The sequence below is a fragment of the Zalophus californianus genome, chromosome 6 (genome assembly GCF_009762305.2).
Source record: "Zalophus californianus isolate mZalCal1 chromosome 6, mZalCal1.pri.v2, whole genome shotgun sequence".
In the NCBI taxonomy this organism is placed as follows: Eukaryota; Metazoa; Chordata; class Mammalia; order Carnivora; family Otariidae; genus Zalophus; species Zalophus californianus.
This window is the reverse complement of record NC_045600.1, coordinates 8291934-8308540: the sequence shown is the minus strand read 5'-3', so window position 1 is coordinate 8308540 and position 16607 is coordinate 8291934. Positions and strand designations below refer to the sequence as shown.

The 16607-nt window shown below is 45.3% G+C and overlaps 1 protein-coding gene across 3 annotated transcripts in view; it reads left to right on the top strand.

Annotated features, from left to right (window-relative positions):
- The window catches only part of AK7 (adenylate kinase 7), a 63800-nt gene that overhangs the window by 46567 nt on the left and 626 nt on the right, over positions 1 to 16607 (top strand). For all 3 annotated transcript variants that reach the window (XM_027570229.1, XM_027570228.1, XM_027570230.2), the window contains 5 exons: positions 4044 to 4172; positions 4526 to 4594; positions 10123 to 10320; positions 13267 to 13487; positions 16252 to 16410. In XM_027570229.1, coding sequence (XP_027426030.1) covers positions 4044 to 4172; positions 4526 to 4594; positions 10123 to 10320; positions 13267 to 13487; positions 16252 to 16410 — 776 coding nt within the window. The remainder of the gene's footprint in view (positions 1 to 4043; positions 4173 to 4525; positions 4595 to 10122; positions 10321 to 13266; positions 13488 to 16251; positions 16411 to 16607) is intronic.

Sequence of the window (16607 nt, the reverse complement as noted above, 5' to 3'; positions counted from 1 at the left end):
GTAGCATGCTCTCCTGACTGTAGAAAACCCAGGTTAATACTTTGAGAGAAAACATTGCCTCTGCCTCCCCTATGAAATACGTGGGAGCCAGGATGCTGGTTTTAGGGAGACTACCAGCCGCCTGGCTCCCACCACTTGGGGAAGGAGACACAACCCAAGATAAGACATTCTGCTGTGAGGACGCCTGGGGAGGGAAATCTGGCAAGGACACGGGAGAGGGTGGAGGGCAGGGCTGGGGTGGTAAGGAATCTACAGGTGTCCGTTGCCCTGTGTGCACACCGTAAGCCTGAGAGCTAAGGCCAGAGCAGGGCGCTGGGAGCGGTGAACACCACCACCCCAAGAGGAGAGGGAAGAGCACCTAGGATTCGGGCTAATGGGACGAAACAAAGCCTGGACAATATTTATGGGACAGAGACATGTAACCGGTCTTTGCAAGAACCCAAAAATTGTTTTTTTTTTTTAAAGATTTTATTTATTTATTTGAGAGAGAGAGAGCACGAAAGGGAAGAGGGTCAGAGGGAGAAGCAGACTCCCTGCTGAGCAGGGAGCCCGATGCGGGACTCGATCCCGGGACTCCAGGATCATGACCTGAGCCGAAGGCAGTTGCTTAACCAACTGAGCCACCCAGGCGCCCAAGAACCCAAAAATTGTATCCAAAGCGTGTCGCTGCTCTGCTCAAGCTCAAGAAGGGCCCTGTCTTTGGCAGCCGACTCTGTTCTGCCCCCAAATGTAAAGAGAGGCCACTCTGGGGACGCCTGGGTGACTCAGTCAGTTGAGCATCTGCCTTCAGCTCAGGTCATGATCCCCGGAGTCCTGGGATCGAGCCCTGCGTTGGGCTCCTTGCTCAGCAGGGAGCTTGCTGCTTCCCCTGCTTGTGCTCTCTCTCTGTCTCTGTCTCTCTCTCTGATAAATAAATAAATAAAATCTTAAAAAAAAAAAAAAAGAGAGAGAGGCCACGCTGGGTCAGCAGCCTCTGCCCCGAGGGGCCCTGGAAGAGTACAGAGGAAGTGGCCTGCAGCCACCGCCCCCCCCCCCCCCCACCAAGATTGGAATAGTTCATTCAGTCCCCTTTAACCTTAGGAAGGTTTTTCTTTTTTGTTTTTGGTTTGTTTGTTTTTCTTCCTCAAGTTTGCCCCCAAATCCTTCCTATTCGTATTTACCTAAAACTAGAATGTGGACCTTGATTATGTTTGGACGAAACAAGACCTCTGAGCTCCCTGCACAGACCTAACATAGAAATTACACCGCCGGAGCAAGGACAGAGGTCAGCTCGCTTTCCCCTCGCATGACCCCATTTGTTAGTAAATAACTAACGATTCCAGCGAGACCAATTTCACAATCCTGCATTGGGGCATCTCCGTGTTCTGAGGATTCCGCTCCAGTCCGCCCCCGACAATGCAGCCAAAATGGGGGCCTGGTTAAACTGGAATGCACCAGGTTGCCGATTCTTTGGGCTCAGTTTATGTGTTTCAAAAGCATTGTGGGATTATTGAAACTAGTTGGTGGAGTTCCAGGTGGTCATTGGACTAGTCTTTCAACTTTTCTGTGAGTTTGAAAATAGAAATTGGGGCGCCTGGGTGGCTCAGTCGTTAAGCGTCTGCCTTTGGCTCAGGTCATGACCCCGGGGTCCTGGGATCGAGCCCCGAGTGGGATTCCCTGCTCGGCGAGGAGTCTGCTTCTCCCTCTCCCTCTGCTGCTCCCCCTGCTTGTTCTCTCTCTCTCTCAAATGAATAAATAAAATCTGAGCAGGTCCTGTCCCCATGCTTTAATAAAACCACCATTTTGCACCAAAAAAAAAAAATGAATAAATAAAATCTTTTAAAAAATGAACAATTGGGGGGAGGGAGACGTATGTAACTTTTTCAGTATCCTAGTGTGTGTCCTCTGCATGGATTATTTTAAAACGTTGGAGGCACCTATTTTTTGAAACGTGTTTTAGTAATTGTGAATATGGATTCATATTAGCATTTTAAATATTACTTGAATATGAAAGACTAAAAAAAAAAAAAAGAGCAGGTGGTGTTTTCAAGGCTGTCCTGTAGGGCTGTGTTCATTCATTTCAAAGTAGAAGTGACAGTCCCCTTCCAAGGAGCTCCACACTGCCAAGGTCATGGGTGTATCTCGAGGAGGTCACGGTTCTCCAGAGAGAGCCATTTGAGCTTGGCCCTTTGTGTACCCACATTCCGCCGTTATCAGAACCTGCTGCTCGAGGTCCCTTCTTGCATACCGAACGCTTCAGCTCTGAAACAAACAGGAGTGAATGGCAAAGCTGGCTGGCTGAAATCAACCAAGGGATGCATGGAGGGGCCTGAAGCTTGATTTCTGAGCATGTATGTGCCTTTGCCTCAGCAACAGAACCTTTGAAAATCAGAAATAGACTGCTTAGATAAAACTCGTCTTCGATTTTTGCTGAATCCCTCGACATTTTATTTGGCTTTATTTCTTTGCACCACAGTGAACCTTACTGAGAAATAATGTCAAATCATTTCAAGGAATTTCATTATGTGAAATAATGCCTTTGATTTTCTTTCTTTCTTTCTTTCTTTTTTTTGGTCTCAGCCCTAACATTTAAATTTCTGGAAGATGCAATTAGTTTTGAATCAGTTCCTGCCTAATGAGTTGTGTGGCAATGGGAGGTAGAAGAAAGAAGAGGTGTTTTAATGACATTATTTTATTGTCATGAATACAGTGATTAAAAGACACCAAACCCCAGGACGCCTGGGTGGCTCAGTCGGTTAAGCGTCTGCCTTTGGCTCGGGTCAGGATCCCAGGGTCCTGGGATAGAGTCCCACATCAGGCTCCTTGCTCAGCTGGGGGTCTGCTTCTCCCTTTCCCCTTGCCTGTGCTCTCTTGCTTTCTCTCTGTCAAATAAATAAATAAAGTCTTAAAAAAAAAAAAAGATTCTCTCTCCCTCTCTAAAACAAATTGAAAAAAAGAGAGACCAAAACTATTTTATATTGTAGACCCACTGATAAACTAAAAGTATGGTATAACCCTAGAAAGAGCTTTGTAGATCAATTACTCAAAGTTGCCAAACTCACCATACTGTAACGCACACATTAAGCAACGTAAGGGCAGGGTCGTGTCTCAGAAACAGTAGCTGTTTGATAATTACAATAGAATAATACATGAATATCGCAGCGAAGCTGCATCATATCGTCCTTTAACCACTGTGCCCGTTTTAGAACAGACTCCTCCCTCCTCAGTGATGCCATGCAACCGCCGGAATCCAGCCTCCAAGGCTGGAGAAAGAACTGCGTAGCGGGGCCAAGGTCGGGAATGCAGATTTGGAGAGACCCGGGGTGGGGAGGGCGTTGGTTCCTGCAGCTTTAAAGAGAACCCTACCTTTGAGAGTCAGATCAAGTTCAATTTTTATTTTTTAATTAATTTTTCCTTTTTATTTTTAAGTAATCTCTACACCCAACGTGGGCCTCAAGCTCACCACCCGAGATCAATTGCATGCTCTACCAACTGAGCCAGTCCGGCACCCCAAGCTTGATTTTTATTCCAATGCAGCAAATATTTATTACTATTGTTACACTATTAATAATAAGTCGTGTGTTAACAACACGTGAACACTATCTCACTTAAATCTTACAATGGAAACATTTATTTCTATGTATTAAGGCTATTATTACTATGTCTTAAGGCTATAAGGCTATGTATTAAGGCATAATATCAAAACAGAATTGAGTGAACCCTGCTGGCAAGTGGTAACACTCGGGACATCTCCACTTGCTCCTTGTTCTGCTTCATCCAGAAGTTGTGACTTTACCCAGAAGAATATTTGGGAATTGCAGACATCAGCATTTGCTTCTGGTCTTTATTGCAGACAAGCTCATTGGGTTCTCCTATTTTATTGTGCATTACGGTTCAATGTGTCATGTTCAAAATACAAAACCACATATTTGTAACTTTAAGGGAAAATAAAAGATTTTCAGTAGTAACGTTGACTACACAACAAATTTTGAGATGGCTTTGGAATGTAACCGCCATGTAGAATGTGACTCCCTAGTAATATATTTTTTTTTTCTTTTTACCAGGCCGACTAGAAGATCAATATATAATTAGATTTATCAAAGAAAAGGTGAAATCTATGCCTTGCAGGAATCAAGGTTATATTTTGGATGGATTCCCAAAGACCTATGAGCAAGCTAAAGACCTGTTCAATCGTAAGTTCGAGTGTTCCTCTTATTTTTTATTTTATTTTTTAAGCTTTTCTTTCTTTGTGTAAACTCTACCCCCAACGTGGAGCTTGAACTCACAACCTTGAGATAAGAGCCACATGCTCTGCGGACTGAGCCAGCCAGACGCCCCTCCTTACATTCAGATAAGTTGCAATGTATCGTAGTAATAGTCACTCAGTTAAAATTTAAAAATCAGAGAGACTGTGTCTAAAATGCAGGCTTTTCTATTATTGGTTAGTTTTCTAGTTAACCTCTAGTTAAAATATTTTAATTTTTTGCCAAGCTGTCCATAGTGATAGCACGTAATAAACACAACAATGTATATTTTGTTTTATTAGAAGAAGATGAGGAGGAAGAAGAAGATGTCAGAGGCAAAATGTTTCCCTTTGATAAACTAATCATACCTGGTAAGTTTAAAATATTTCTTGAAGGTCATATTTAGGGGAATGCCATTTTGCACCCAAACCATCTTTTCGATGTCAGTAAAACAGATCTCTCTCTCCTTCTCTCTCTCTCTCTCTCTCTCTCTCTCTTTTTTTTTTTAGGGAAAAAGGGAAAACGATACCCTTAAACGTACACTCTCAAGCTAGGGAATGTATGGGGGGCAGCAATCAGGAATACAGGAATACTAAGTTCTGAAATGGACAGAAGTCTCTTTGAGAATGTTCTTTTCTGCTGCTCCCTCCAGGAACAAAGCACTGGGTGGCCAGTCCCCTAATGCCTTGACTTCTGAGTCAGTTGGCAAGATGACCAGGGACTGGACCCTTCCTACCATTTTAGGTGCTAGCCATGCCATCATCTTTCCCAAATCCAGGGTTGAGACTGGGCAGGTGCAGAGTGTCTTGGTTCACTGTCCACGTAAATACACAGTCGTTGCACCATGTCCTCTTGGAAGTAAAGCATAAACAATGTATTCCACGAAAAAGGATTTGCTGAGTACCCGGCAGGCATTTCTTGTGACCTTGCCTTGAACTTTTCAAGTTTTTTTTTTTTTTTAATCAATTTGCGTGCGATATCATCATAGGAAACACAAAAACAGCTTTTTTCAGCAACTGAGCCTGAGGTCGTAATGGTGGGGGGCGGAGGGGGGGGCTGCTCACTTGCGTCAGAGTCCCCACGGGAGTCAGTTGATGACAGCTTGCCATGAAGCTTCTGGAAGCACTGGGGCCACCAGAAAGCAGTCATCCTCAGGGATAGATATTTACTGTTTGCCTGAGGGCCCTGAAGCCTTGCAGGAACTTGCAACAGCAAAGGGGGTGGGTTGTCTTGGATTTCCCGTGAACGTATGCATTGGGCTTAACAAAAGTTAAAAAGTAAAGTCGATTAACCAGATCTGTCTGGTTTCTGAGAGTTTATCACTTCCGGGCAATATTCATTCATTGCAAACTGCATTGTAAATCCTCATGCTCTCACTGGGGCAGCTCAATGAACCATTCGTCTGCCCAGAACTGCATGAGATAGGAATTCCTTGAGCCTTTGCACGGTCCTGTCAGGCTGGAATTAGTCCCGTGGTTACCTGATCCAGAAGCCAAAGCCCAGGGACTTACCCAAGCCCGCTTCCCTGGTACACAGAATGGCTTAAATTCAAACTCGGTCTGCTCTTCCCACTGCCTCCAAAGCACAGAATTAATGAAACCCCTTCAGGAAATGGAATCACGCACATGAAACAGTCAATGATTCTTAAGCGTGGTCCCCTGGGCTGCCCCCCCTCTGCTGGATGTGATCCAAACGGGTTGAACATGTCATCTATTTGGAATGTTTAGTCTGCTCATAGTTATCCTCTTTCTGGAAATTGTCATTATTTTCTGTCTTCCTGGAAGAAATGAGAGAATTGTCTCATTTGTCCCCGGGGGATTTGAGTACAGGGAGGTGGCTGAGTGAGGACACGAGAGGCCAATGCCATTGAAAGCAGGGTCCCCAGAGCAGGGGGTGTGCCGCACCATGCTGGGTCATGTGGGGAAGTGTGCGAGGCTTGGTCAGGAAGCAGGAAGCATCGAGGGGAAGGCTAAGCCATTGCCTTAACTGGGGTTTCTGTGGGAAAGGCAAGGCAAGGCTGAGTAAACAGCTTTTTTTTTTTAGAGGATTGGCTAGTTTGAGCCAGCCCCAGTGGGTTTTGCTCTCTAGTTCCCTGGTACCTGGCTCTGGGATGATTTAAGGCAGGGAAATATTGGCTTGGTGTGTGAGAGTTATAAAAAGGGGGTGGTCATCTTGTATATGAGGGCCATCCTCCTGAGTAAGTGGTTGACTATCTTTAGGAATTAGCTAGTCCTGAAAGGGGCAGTGTCTCTCCAGGTGTGTAACTCCCTTCGGAGATGTCAGAACATCGTAAGATACAGAAAATAATAAATCTGATTAATACAAGTCTCCGTGCTTGATTTGAATGATAACACATTTCAATCTATGGTGACCCAGTCATAGGTGGTATTATCTCTCCTTGATAAATCATTGCTTTTTACAACTGCTGCTAGCCTGTATCCAGTTCAGTTCTTTTCAGATCTCGTTGTTGAAGCAGACAAGTTTAAAGTCATACCTGCTTGGGGCTCCTGGCTGAGTCACCACTCTTGATCTCAGGGTCATGAGTTTGATCCCCATATCAGACATGGAGCCTACTTAAAAAAGTGAAAGTAGATCAATAAATAAATACAGTTGTATCTGCTTGATGACTATGGAAAAAATGTTTTAAAACACAGATTTTCAGGGGCGCCTGGGTGGCTCAGTTGCTTAAGTGTCCAACTCATGATTTTGGCTCAGGTCATGAACTCCTGGGTCGTGAGATCAAGCCCTTTGTCAGGCTCAGTGGGGAGTCTGCTCGAGATTCTCTCTCTCTCTCTCTCTCCCTCTGTCCCTCTTCAAATAAATAAATAAATCTAAAACAAAAAACAGGGGTACCTGGGTAGCTCAGTCATTAAGCATCTGCCTTCGGCTCAGGGTCCAGGGATCAAGCCCCGCATCAGGCTCCCTGCTCCACGGGAAGCCTGCTTCTCCCTCTCCCACTCCCCCTGCTTGTGTTCCCTCTTTCGCTATCTCGCTCTCTGTCAAATAAATAAACAAAATCTTAAAAAAAAAACATTAAAAAAACCCAAAAAACAAAACAAAACAACAAAAAACAGATTTTCACATGACTCTAGATAGCCAAACACAGTGACCTCCTTGTTATATACAATCTTACCAAGCAGAAATCTATTACTTGCTATCCACAGTTAGCCAGTACAAGGACAGTAGACATTCCTTCTTTTAAAAAGCAATTTATTTGTTTATTTGAGAGGGAGAGAGAGAGAGAGAGCACGCAAGTGGGGGGAGGAGCAGAGAGAAAGGGAGAGAGAGAATCCCAAGCTGACTCTGAGCTGAGCTGGGAGCCCAACGTGGGGCTTGATCTCACAATCATGACCAGAGCTGAAATCAAAAGTTGGATGCTCAACCGACTGAGTCACCCAGGCTCCCCAGCACAGTGGATGTTCTGAATAATTATCTCTAGGTACTGCAAAATCCTGAAGTTCTGTCTGAATCATAAGAGAGAAAGGACTTTTTAAAAATATCATCTGGGGGGGGCGGCGCCTGGGTGGCTCAGTTGGTTAAGCGGCTGCCTTCAGCTCAGGTCATGATCCCAGGGTCCTGGGATTGAGCCCCCCGTCGGGCTCCCTGCTCAGCAGGGAGCCTGCTTCTCCCTCTCCCTCTGCCTGCCTCTCCGCCTACTTGTGCTCTCTCTCTCTGTCAAATAAATAAATAAAAAAATCTTTAAAAAAATAAAAAAATAAAAATATCATCTGGGGGCACCTGGTTGGCTGAGTTGGTACAGCACGCAACTCTTGATCTTGGGGTCATGAGTTCAAGCCCTACCTTGGGTGTAGAGCTTACTTAAAAAAAAAAAAAATCATCCAGTGGGAAATATATTCCATCACGCTAAAATTCTTTGAAATCTGGAAGCCAAGGACATCACTCACTGTTCATGGTACTCGATTAACTGGAATCTTCCTTCTCCCAATCACTGGGGAGAAAAATACAGCATCGCATTTTAAAATTCTTAGATTACTAACAGAATCATTAACTTTTCATCTAGATGCCTGACGTCATGGAGCTTAACTAGATTCAAATTTCAGTGAATTTAGTGACATAATTTCAAGTACTCTACCAGCATTTGGAGGTCCAGCTGTCTCCTCTCCTTTTCAAAATATAGCCACTCCTGAAAATCAAATGATCACAGATGAGCATCTAAACTAAATTAAAATAGGTCAGAATAGTGGCAGCATCAGACTATGGTTATGAATTTTTTAAAAAATATTTTATTTATTTATTTATTTGAAAGAGACAGAATGAGAGAGAGAGAGAGCATATGAGAGGGAGGAGGGTCAGAGGGAGAAGCGGGCTCCCTGCTCCCGGGACTCCAGGATCATGACCTGAGCCGAAGGCAGTCGCTTAACCAACTGAGCCACCCAGGCGCCCTGGTTATGAATTTATTGGATCTTGTTCCACAAGCTCTGTCCTCACCTTTATTTTCCCTGTTAACACACGAAGTAGATGGTATTCAATGGACATCCACTTGCCCCATAGGCACACTCTGCTCTGGGCTCTGCTCCATACACTGACTTTTCTCACTCACTCAAGAAATCTTATTAGAATGCATTTGAGTGAAAATGGCACCATTATGTGGCAAACCAATACAATTTAATTAATTAATTAATCTTTAAATGTCCCAGTAAAACTTGATTTACAAAATCAGATGATGGGCCGGATTTAGCCCACAGGGAACCAATACAATTTTAGGATAAAAATTAAACCGTTACCATGCTTTGCCAGACTCTTACAGGTAGCAAGTTATTTGTAATACACCTGGTTAATGATCTGGGCACCCGTGTACTCTGACCGTGTTGAGAACCTCTCAGAATAGTAACTCACGTAGAAAGTCTATTTCACTGATGTGCACTTTAACCATTCATTCCCTCAACAAATATCTACTGAACTTATACAAGAAGCTGGAGAAACAGCTGCTTTCATAGTTTAAAAGAAAAATCACAGGTGGGGGGTGCCTGGGTGGCTCAGTCGTTGAGCGTCTGCCTTCGGCTCAGGTCATAATCCCAGGGTTCTGGGACCGAGCCCCACGTCGGGCTCCCTGCTCAGCGGGGAGCCTGCTTCTCCCTCTGCCTGCCACTCCCCCTGCTTGTGCTTGCACTCTCTCTGTCATATAAATAAAAAAAATATTTTTAAAAAAAGAAAAAGAAAAAGAAAATCACAGGTGGGTGAAATGATCCCCATCATTAATCTGATCCCCGTGTCCAACATCAGATAAGCGCTCTGTTGAATGGAAGGCAGATGCTTCCTAGCCAATTGCATTAAGTTAGAAGACAGCTGGATCCTTGGGAAATTGAAGTCCCAAGGGGAGTCCTTGTTTTTATTAATTTCCCAAATTGGCCATCAGTTTGCTCAGCCGCTAGTCTCTTTGGAAGCCCGTGATGCTGTGCTGGGAAGAGGGCGGGGTGGGGGTTGACTGGGAGGCGGTTGATGCCACAGGGTTATCAGAGATGCACTAATTCTGATTTTTGCTGCTTTTTCTTATCGGATTTGTTGTTATTCGATGATTAGATTTGCTACTATTTGCTATTTGGTATTAGATTTGCTATTTTTTTTGTCATTAAAAATTTGCTATTTCCAATTTCTGTTGCTTTTTTTTTAAAGGGAAGGAAGGAAAGAAAGAGGGAAAAAATAGAAAAATAACAGATCTCACAAAATACCAGCTGGTTGGGCCTCATCGGGTGGTGTTTGGAAATGTCAGTGATTTGTATCTACGTATGTTCCATGAGAGGCAGCAAGGAGGCCAATTTGTCATGAGGTCTCTGGTAACTGGACATTTCAGGTTAAGCACTGGTCCGGCCACCAGCACCTGCTAGTTAGCCCCTTCATCCTTGGGTTAACTCAGGAGCCTCTCTCTCTCTCTCCCCAGAGTTTGTTTGTGTGCTGGATGCCTCGGATGAGTTCCTGAAGGAGCGGGTGATGAACCTTCCTGAGAGCATCGTGGCAGGGACCCATTACAGCCAGGACCGCTTCCTCCGGGCTCTGAGTAACTACCGGGACCTCAATACTGAAGATGAGACTGTCATCAACTATTTCGATGAGATTGAAATCCACCCGATACATATTGGTATGAAATGAGCTCAGGACTAAGGTGAATGTGAAGAACCACTGCCAAGTGTCACTGCCCCCCCCCCCCCCACCGCCGCCAACCCAAGGAACCCCTGCTGCCTGTCTGTCATAGGGCTGGGGCGGGGACGGGGGAGCAGAGCTATGTCCCTGGGGCCAGGAGGTCACAGGATAAACAGGGGAGTCCTCCTCCTGGGGAGTCCTTCTACTTGAGAATTTGGTGTGTGCATTGGGGGGCGTGTTGGGTATTGTTATATGAAAACATATACATACATTATGAAATCGAATACCAAATTGGCACTTTTTTTAAAGGACACTTCAAAGATATGTATATCTGCTGCTGGCTTCTTTGGGGCATTCTCCCAGCTTCCTTGGGGGCAGCGTTTTGTTCCTGTAGCATTGTAGGGTCCGGTGTTCTTCATAGAGCCCCTCCTGGCCTTTATCCCAGCCATCTGACACCCCCCCCCCCCCCCACACACACACTGCTACTCAGAAAGCAAATTGTTCTTCATTGCATTCCTCTTTGTTTCCAGTAAACACTGAACTCAGATCTTAGCACCCAGCAGGTACTCAGTAAATAGGAGCTGTCATCAACCTCACCGTGGCGTCATTGTTCCTGGCTCCAAATCTCAGCTGTCATAGATGTTTCTACTTCCCTGGGCTTTGGTGAACCGCGAGACTTCCTTTCTGGCTTCCTGGATCTTGACATTTCTTCCTCCCCTGGGTTTGATGAGAACCCCCTAGCCTGGTGGCAGCTTAGTGGCCAGGCTGAACCCCTGAGGGTCTCTCTGGGTCTCTCTTTGCACTCAAGAGCCAGATGGGACAGCATCTGGACCCTGGAGTCCTGGGAGGTGTAGCACCAACGAACGATGTCTGCATGAGGCAGGAGAGCTGATTTCAGGACTGGTTCTGCTCATCTGTGTTTTCATCTGTGAAATGGGAAAATAACCCCTGGCTTATAGAGTTGTTCCAAATGCAGAGATAATAGACAGGAAGTGTCTGGAGTACCGGGAAGTTCAACACGTGGTAACTAATTTTGTTATTACTAAGGCATAACATAGCGTGCTATTAAGCAATAAAAAGATAATGCAATTTATAAATCTACAAAATCCATTTGGCACCCGCGGAAACAGTTGGGTTTTGTCCTCATCTGGACGTGTCTGTACGCACTGGACCCACGTTTTCCATGTAAAACCTTAGGATTTGAATCTCCTTATGGAAAGTAGCTCACCCTATTTGATTAGAGAACTGGGAGAGAATGGTGAGCACATTGCACAAAAACAGTGATTGCCATCTTTTCAGTAAAGCTCAAAAAGGTATTTATGGAAAAATCAGGAGAGCCCCGGGGAGAAATGTTGAGAAAGACAGAAATGAGGAGGGAGGAGTGGATGAGTGGTCATTGCGTTCCTGTCTCATTCTGGGCCCGTTCCTGTCTCATTCTGTGCCCGTCACATCTGGCCTCATCTCTACCCCGGACAAGCAGGAGATGACGTACAAGGGAAGGGAGAAATGGATCTTAGGGATGGGTGTGGGAGAGGGGTCAAGGTCAGGAAAGCAGACCAGCCTCAGAAGGATCAGGAATGGGGCTGGCACCTACATTTTCTCCCTGCACTTTTGGACTCCTCTTCTCTCTGGGAGTCTCTTTCTTTCCAGCTCTTTGGACCATCACCTCTCCTCCACCACCCACATGGTGAACTGGAGCTGCCCCACAACCCAGGAGCTTCTACCCTGGGAGCCAAGCCTAGAGCTAGACTTTCCACCCTGATAACACATCCCTAGAAGGGCAAATCCAAGGTCATGGTTTGGGCAGGCTCCCACCCCCAATCAGCAATTCCCCTGTCCCAGGGTCAGGGCAGAAGCATTGGTTTGGGCAGCACTAGTCTCCAAACGTGAGCCTCTTCAAAAGTGTTTCAGAGCACTTTCAAGCACGTCAAGTTGTAATTACTCTGTTAGAGAAATCGGGAGAAATACATTTAAATGTCAGAGCACAGGCAGTAAGTGGAATATATGAGTTTTGTGTTATTTTGGTTTTGTTTGCTTTTTGGGGGCTGGCTTCCTCCCACCAAGTGATACATTGACCCAGTTCTTCCCCTCTTCCCATGCAGAAGCTAGAGGTGCCTCTAGTCTGGGTCAAGGTCATACTGTAGGAACAGAGGGAGCGGGCATGGCTGTGGTTGTGCCTGGGGCGGGGTGAGAGGAACCTTACTCCTAGGAAGGTCTGCGGCGCTGAGAACCAAAATCATCCACTGCACACCCTTCCACGGGGGCACCTTCCAAGCAAACCCAAGAGAGTGGTGTAGAATTTAGTGTTGAGTGACTTTGTGGAGAAACCCGTTGTTTACCAAGAAGCTGCTGTGGGTTTGGTTTTTTTTTTTTTTTGGTCTTGATGTTAACATTAGTCAGATATTCTGGAATCTGGACTTTTCCCTATTCAAGTAGGCTAACTGAAATGGTTTGTTTTTCTTATGAATTGGAAATGTATCCCAGGATCATTGAGTCTCAGAAACAGAAAAAAAAAAAAAAAAAAAAAAGAAATGGAGGAAATCCTATCTGGTTTTCAACAAGAGCGGACTTCTTCCTGTGGAAACCCCCATAGAAGCATCTTTCTCTGCTTGGATGCTTCCAGGGATGGATAACTCTTTTTTTTTTTTTTTTGGAGGAGGTCCTTCCGCCCCCCACCCCAACTCAAAATCAGTGCTGTCAGAGCTCAAAGACTGAGCCCCAGTTTTCCAGCCCTGGGACTCCCAGCCACAGCGCTGATATTTGCCAGTGAGCCAAGAAATCCTGAACCGTGCTGGCCACTGGAACAGCAAAGCGCAATGCGGTCATTTCCATAACGTACCATGGCACGTTTATGGGAACAAAGAATTTTCTGGAATGTGATCTCAGAGTATGTGGCAGAATGTATGTGTGTGCTGATCTCCTTCCTCTCTCCTGGTATTTAAAGATGTAGGAAAACTTGAAGACCCTCAGAACAGACTGGCCATCAAACAGCTCATCAAAGAGATCGGGGAGCCTCGAAATTATGGTTTAACGGATGAAGAAAAGGCAGAAGAGGAGCGGAGGGCTGTGGAGGAGCGCCTAGCCAAGGAGGCGATGCACGAAGCAGAACGGGAGGCCAAGGAAGCTGTGGAGTTGGCCGAGAAGATCGCTCGCTGGGAGGAGTGGGTGAGTGAGTGTGGGCATGGGTTGGGGGTGGGGGGGTCAAGCCATTTAGGACAGCTGCATTTCCCATCCTGCTCGAAGAGAAATGTCATGGAAATACCCAAGCACGTTTTTTTTTTTCTTTGTTTTGTCATAGGACCATTTCCTAAAAGGTGCCCTTGGTCTTTTGCTTGGGATAAATAATCATGATAACAGTAACTAGCCGTCGCCGGGAGTTTTGATAATCCAGATCCCTGTAACTGGGTCCCCTGGTGCTACATGCCAACCTTGGGATTTCTTCTGATTTTCCTCCATTTATCCCTCTCACCTGGGTGGTCAGCCTCCTTCACCGTCTCAGTTCCCCAAATCACGGAGTCGTACCTACTCTGCTTCTGAAAATCATACTCAGATCTACCCACAGCTCCTCACTTCTGGTCAGGGTCGGAGTTTCTCGCCCGAATTACGGCGCCTCCTCACTGGTCTCCGCACGGTGCACCTGTCCCTTTCCCTCCTGTTTCCATGCTGCCCCTGGCCGTCCTCCTAACATCTGGTTCCACGAGGGCAATTCCCTGTTGAAACGCTTCACAGGCTTGCATCACTGTGAGACCAAAGTCCAAACTCATTATTGGGGGCCCTCAAGGTTCTGGCTTGATGCATTTCAACAACACACCGTCTGCGCAACTAACTTCCTCCTTTGCTTTGGGTCTTGCCTAAAAAGCCATCTTTCCAAGGAAGCCTTTCCTGCACACCATGTTTAAAATGTCAACCCCATGGGGCGCCTGGGTGGCTCAGTTGGTTAGGCATCTGCCTTTGGCTCGGGTCATGATCTCGGAGTCCTGGGATCGAGTCCAGCGTCGGGCTCCCTGCTCGGTGGCGAATCTGCTTCTCCCTCTCGATGTGTTCTCTCTCCCTCTGTGTTCTCTCTCTCATTGTCTCTCAAATAAATAAAATCTTTAAAAAAAATGTCAACCCCTGCCACTCCCCACCACCTGTCATATCCCCTTTTATATTTCTCAATTTCCCTCTTTTTGCACTTATTCTCATGGACTATATATTTTCTATATTTATCTTGTTTATTGTCTTTTCTCTGTGCAGAATTTAAATCACATGAGGACAAGGATTTTTGTCTATGTTGTTCACTACCATATTTCCAATGCCAAGAACAGTGCTTGGGACGTAACAGACACCCAACAAATATTTGGGGAAGGAAGGAGGAGACAAAGGAAGGGTGTCCTTAGGCACACATCTTTGGGTGCCTGCTTATCTCCTTAGCACAAATTCCTGGATTTTGTTAGATCAGACTACAGGTGGTTTAATTTTTGATACATATTTCGAAACTACCTTCTAGCAAAGGTAAAGCAGCTCACACCTTGTCTACCAGTGGCTTTCCCTACACTTCCTCTAACCCTGCTTTCTCAATTTTGCTCACAAAATATCAACCTGATAAACAAAACCCCAACCCAGTGCTCTAATATTCATCTCTCTGGTCAGGCGTGTGACAGCTCTTCCCGTGTTCGTTGGCATTTCTATTTCTTACGTTGCACGTTCTCTCTGCTTGTGTTTGGGCGGTGTGTCCTTTTCTTAGTATTTCTGCAAGAACAGCTCCTGAGAAGGTAGTGTAGTCATAGAAACACGAACGGCCTCGGGAGGCAAGGGTTTCCCAAGCTGTGTTGCTAGAGTCCAACTGTTGCTCCTTCTCCTTTGAAGTTTGTGGCTCTGTGCCTCCGTTTCTCCATCTGTAAAAGGAGGATGATGATAGTACCTGCTTCATACAGCGACGGGGGTGAGCGATGGGACGGGGGTGATGAGTCAGTACGTGCATAAATCCTCAGTCAGTGCCTGGCAAACTGTGTGCATCCCGTGATAGCCTAGCTTTTTATAATCTGTTGCAAATAGTTTTTCTCAAACTCATCAGTTATCTTTTGGCAGCATTTATGGTGTCTCTTCTGGACATAAAGAAGTTTTATGGTGGTATGTAGTCAAATCCATCAGTCTGCTTCCCATGTTGATTTCTGGGTTTGCTGTCTTGCTGGGAAAGACTCTTTTCAAACAAATAATACCGGTTAGGACTCTTTATCTTGCAAGTGACAGAAAAGCAAACTCCAAATGGCTTAGAAATAAAGAAAGCTTATAGATTCACATCAAAGTCCAGGGGGGTAGGGCTGGCTTCAGGCAAGGCTTGATATAGTGGCTTAGATGGTTTTACCAAGGACCTGGGGTCCCTATCTCTGCTCTGCCCTCCACATTGGCATCATCCTTAGGTTCTACCTGATAAAAGTGTTTGTCCTTTACTAACATCCACAGCCAGGAGGTGGGCTGGACTGATGGGCTTAAGTCCCACCTAAACCACCAGGCTAAGAAGGGAGACTTCTCAAAGGAAATCTGGAAATTACTATTCCCCAGAGAGGAGGGACCATATGCTGAGCAAGGAACAACAGGCATCCACCAGATGAATGAATACCTTCTAGACTTTCTATTAGCACCTCTGTGATTCTTTCCTTCGTTCCTTCCTTCCCATCCTCCCATTCTTACTTTCTTCATCTGGGCAGCTAGAAGTTATCTTGATTTAAGAAGCGAGTTTGGGATCCAGTTTAATATTTTCTAGATTACTAAGCAGTTGTTACAACACCATGTACATCTTTCATCTGCTCTTTGCAATGCCATCTTTATCATAATGTGGTGACCACGTAAAGCGGTATCCGGCTCTAATTAACTCGGAGGTGAATCGGGTGAAAGTGTTCTCCCCTTTCTGTCTGTTTACCCCAAGCCCCAAATGTTCTATTTGTAGAATAAACGACTAGAGGAAGTGAAAAGAGAAGAAAGAGAATTACTAGAGGCCCAGTCTATTCCCCTGAGAAACTACTTAATGACCCACGTGATGCCAACACTGATGGAGGGGCTGAATGAGTGTTGTAAGGTCAGACCGGATGATCCTGTTGATTTTCTGGTAAGATTTTCTTTTTTTAATATCAATTTGAAAATAAAAGATGCCTGAATCTAAACAGAAAGCTAGTTGAGATAGAGAAATTGTGTGTCTGGTTATTTGGGAAATAGCCTCTAAGACCTTCACAGTTTATAGTAAGATTTTCTTACTCATTTGAAAGTAAAGATTTACGGGGGCGCCTGGGTGGCTCAGTCGTTACG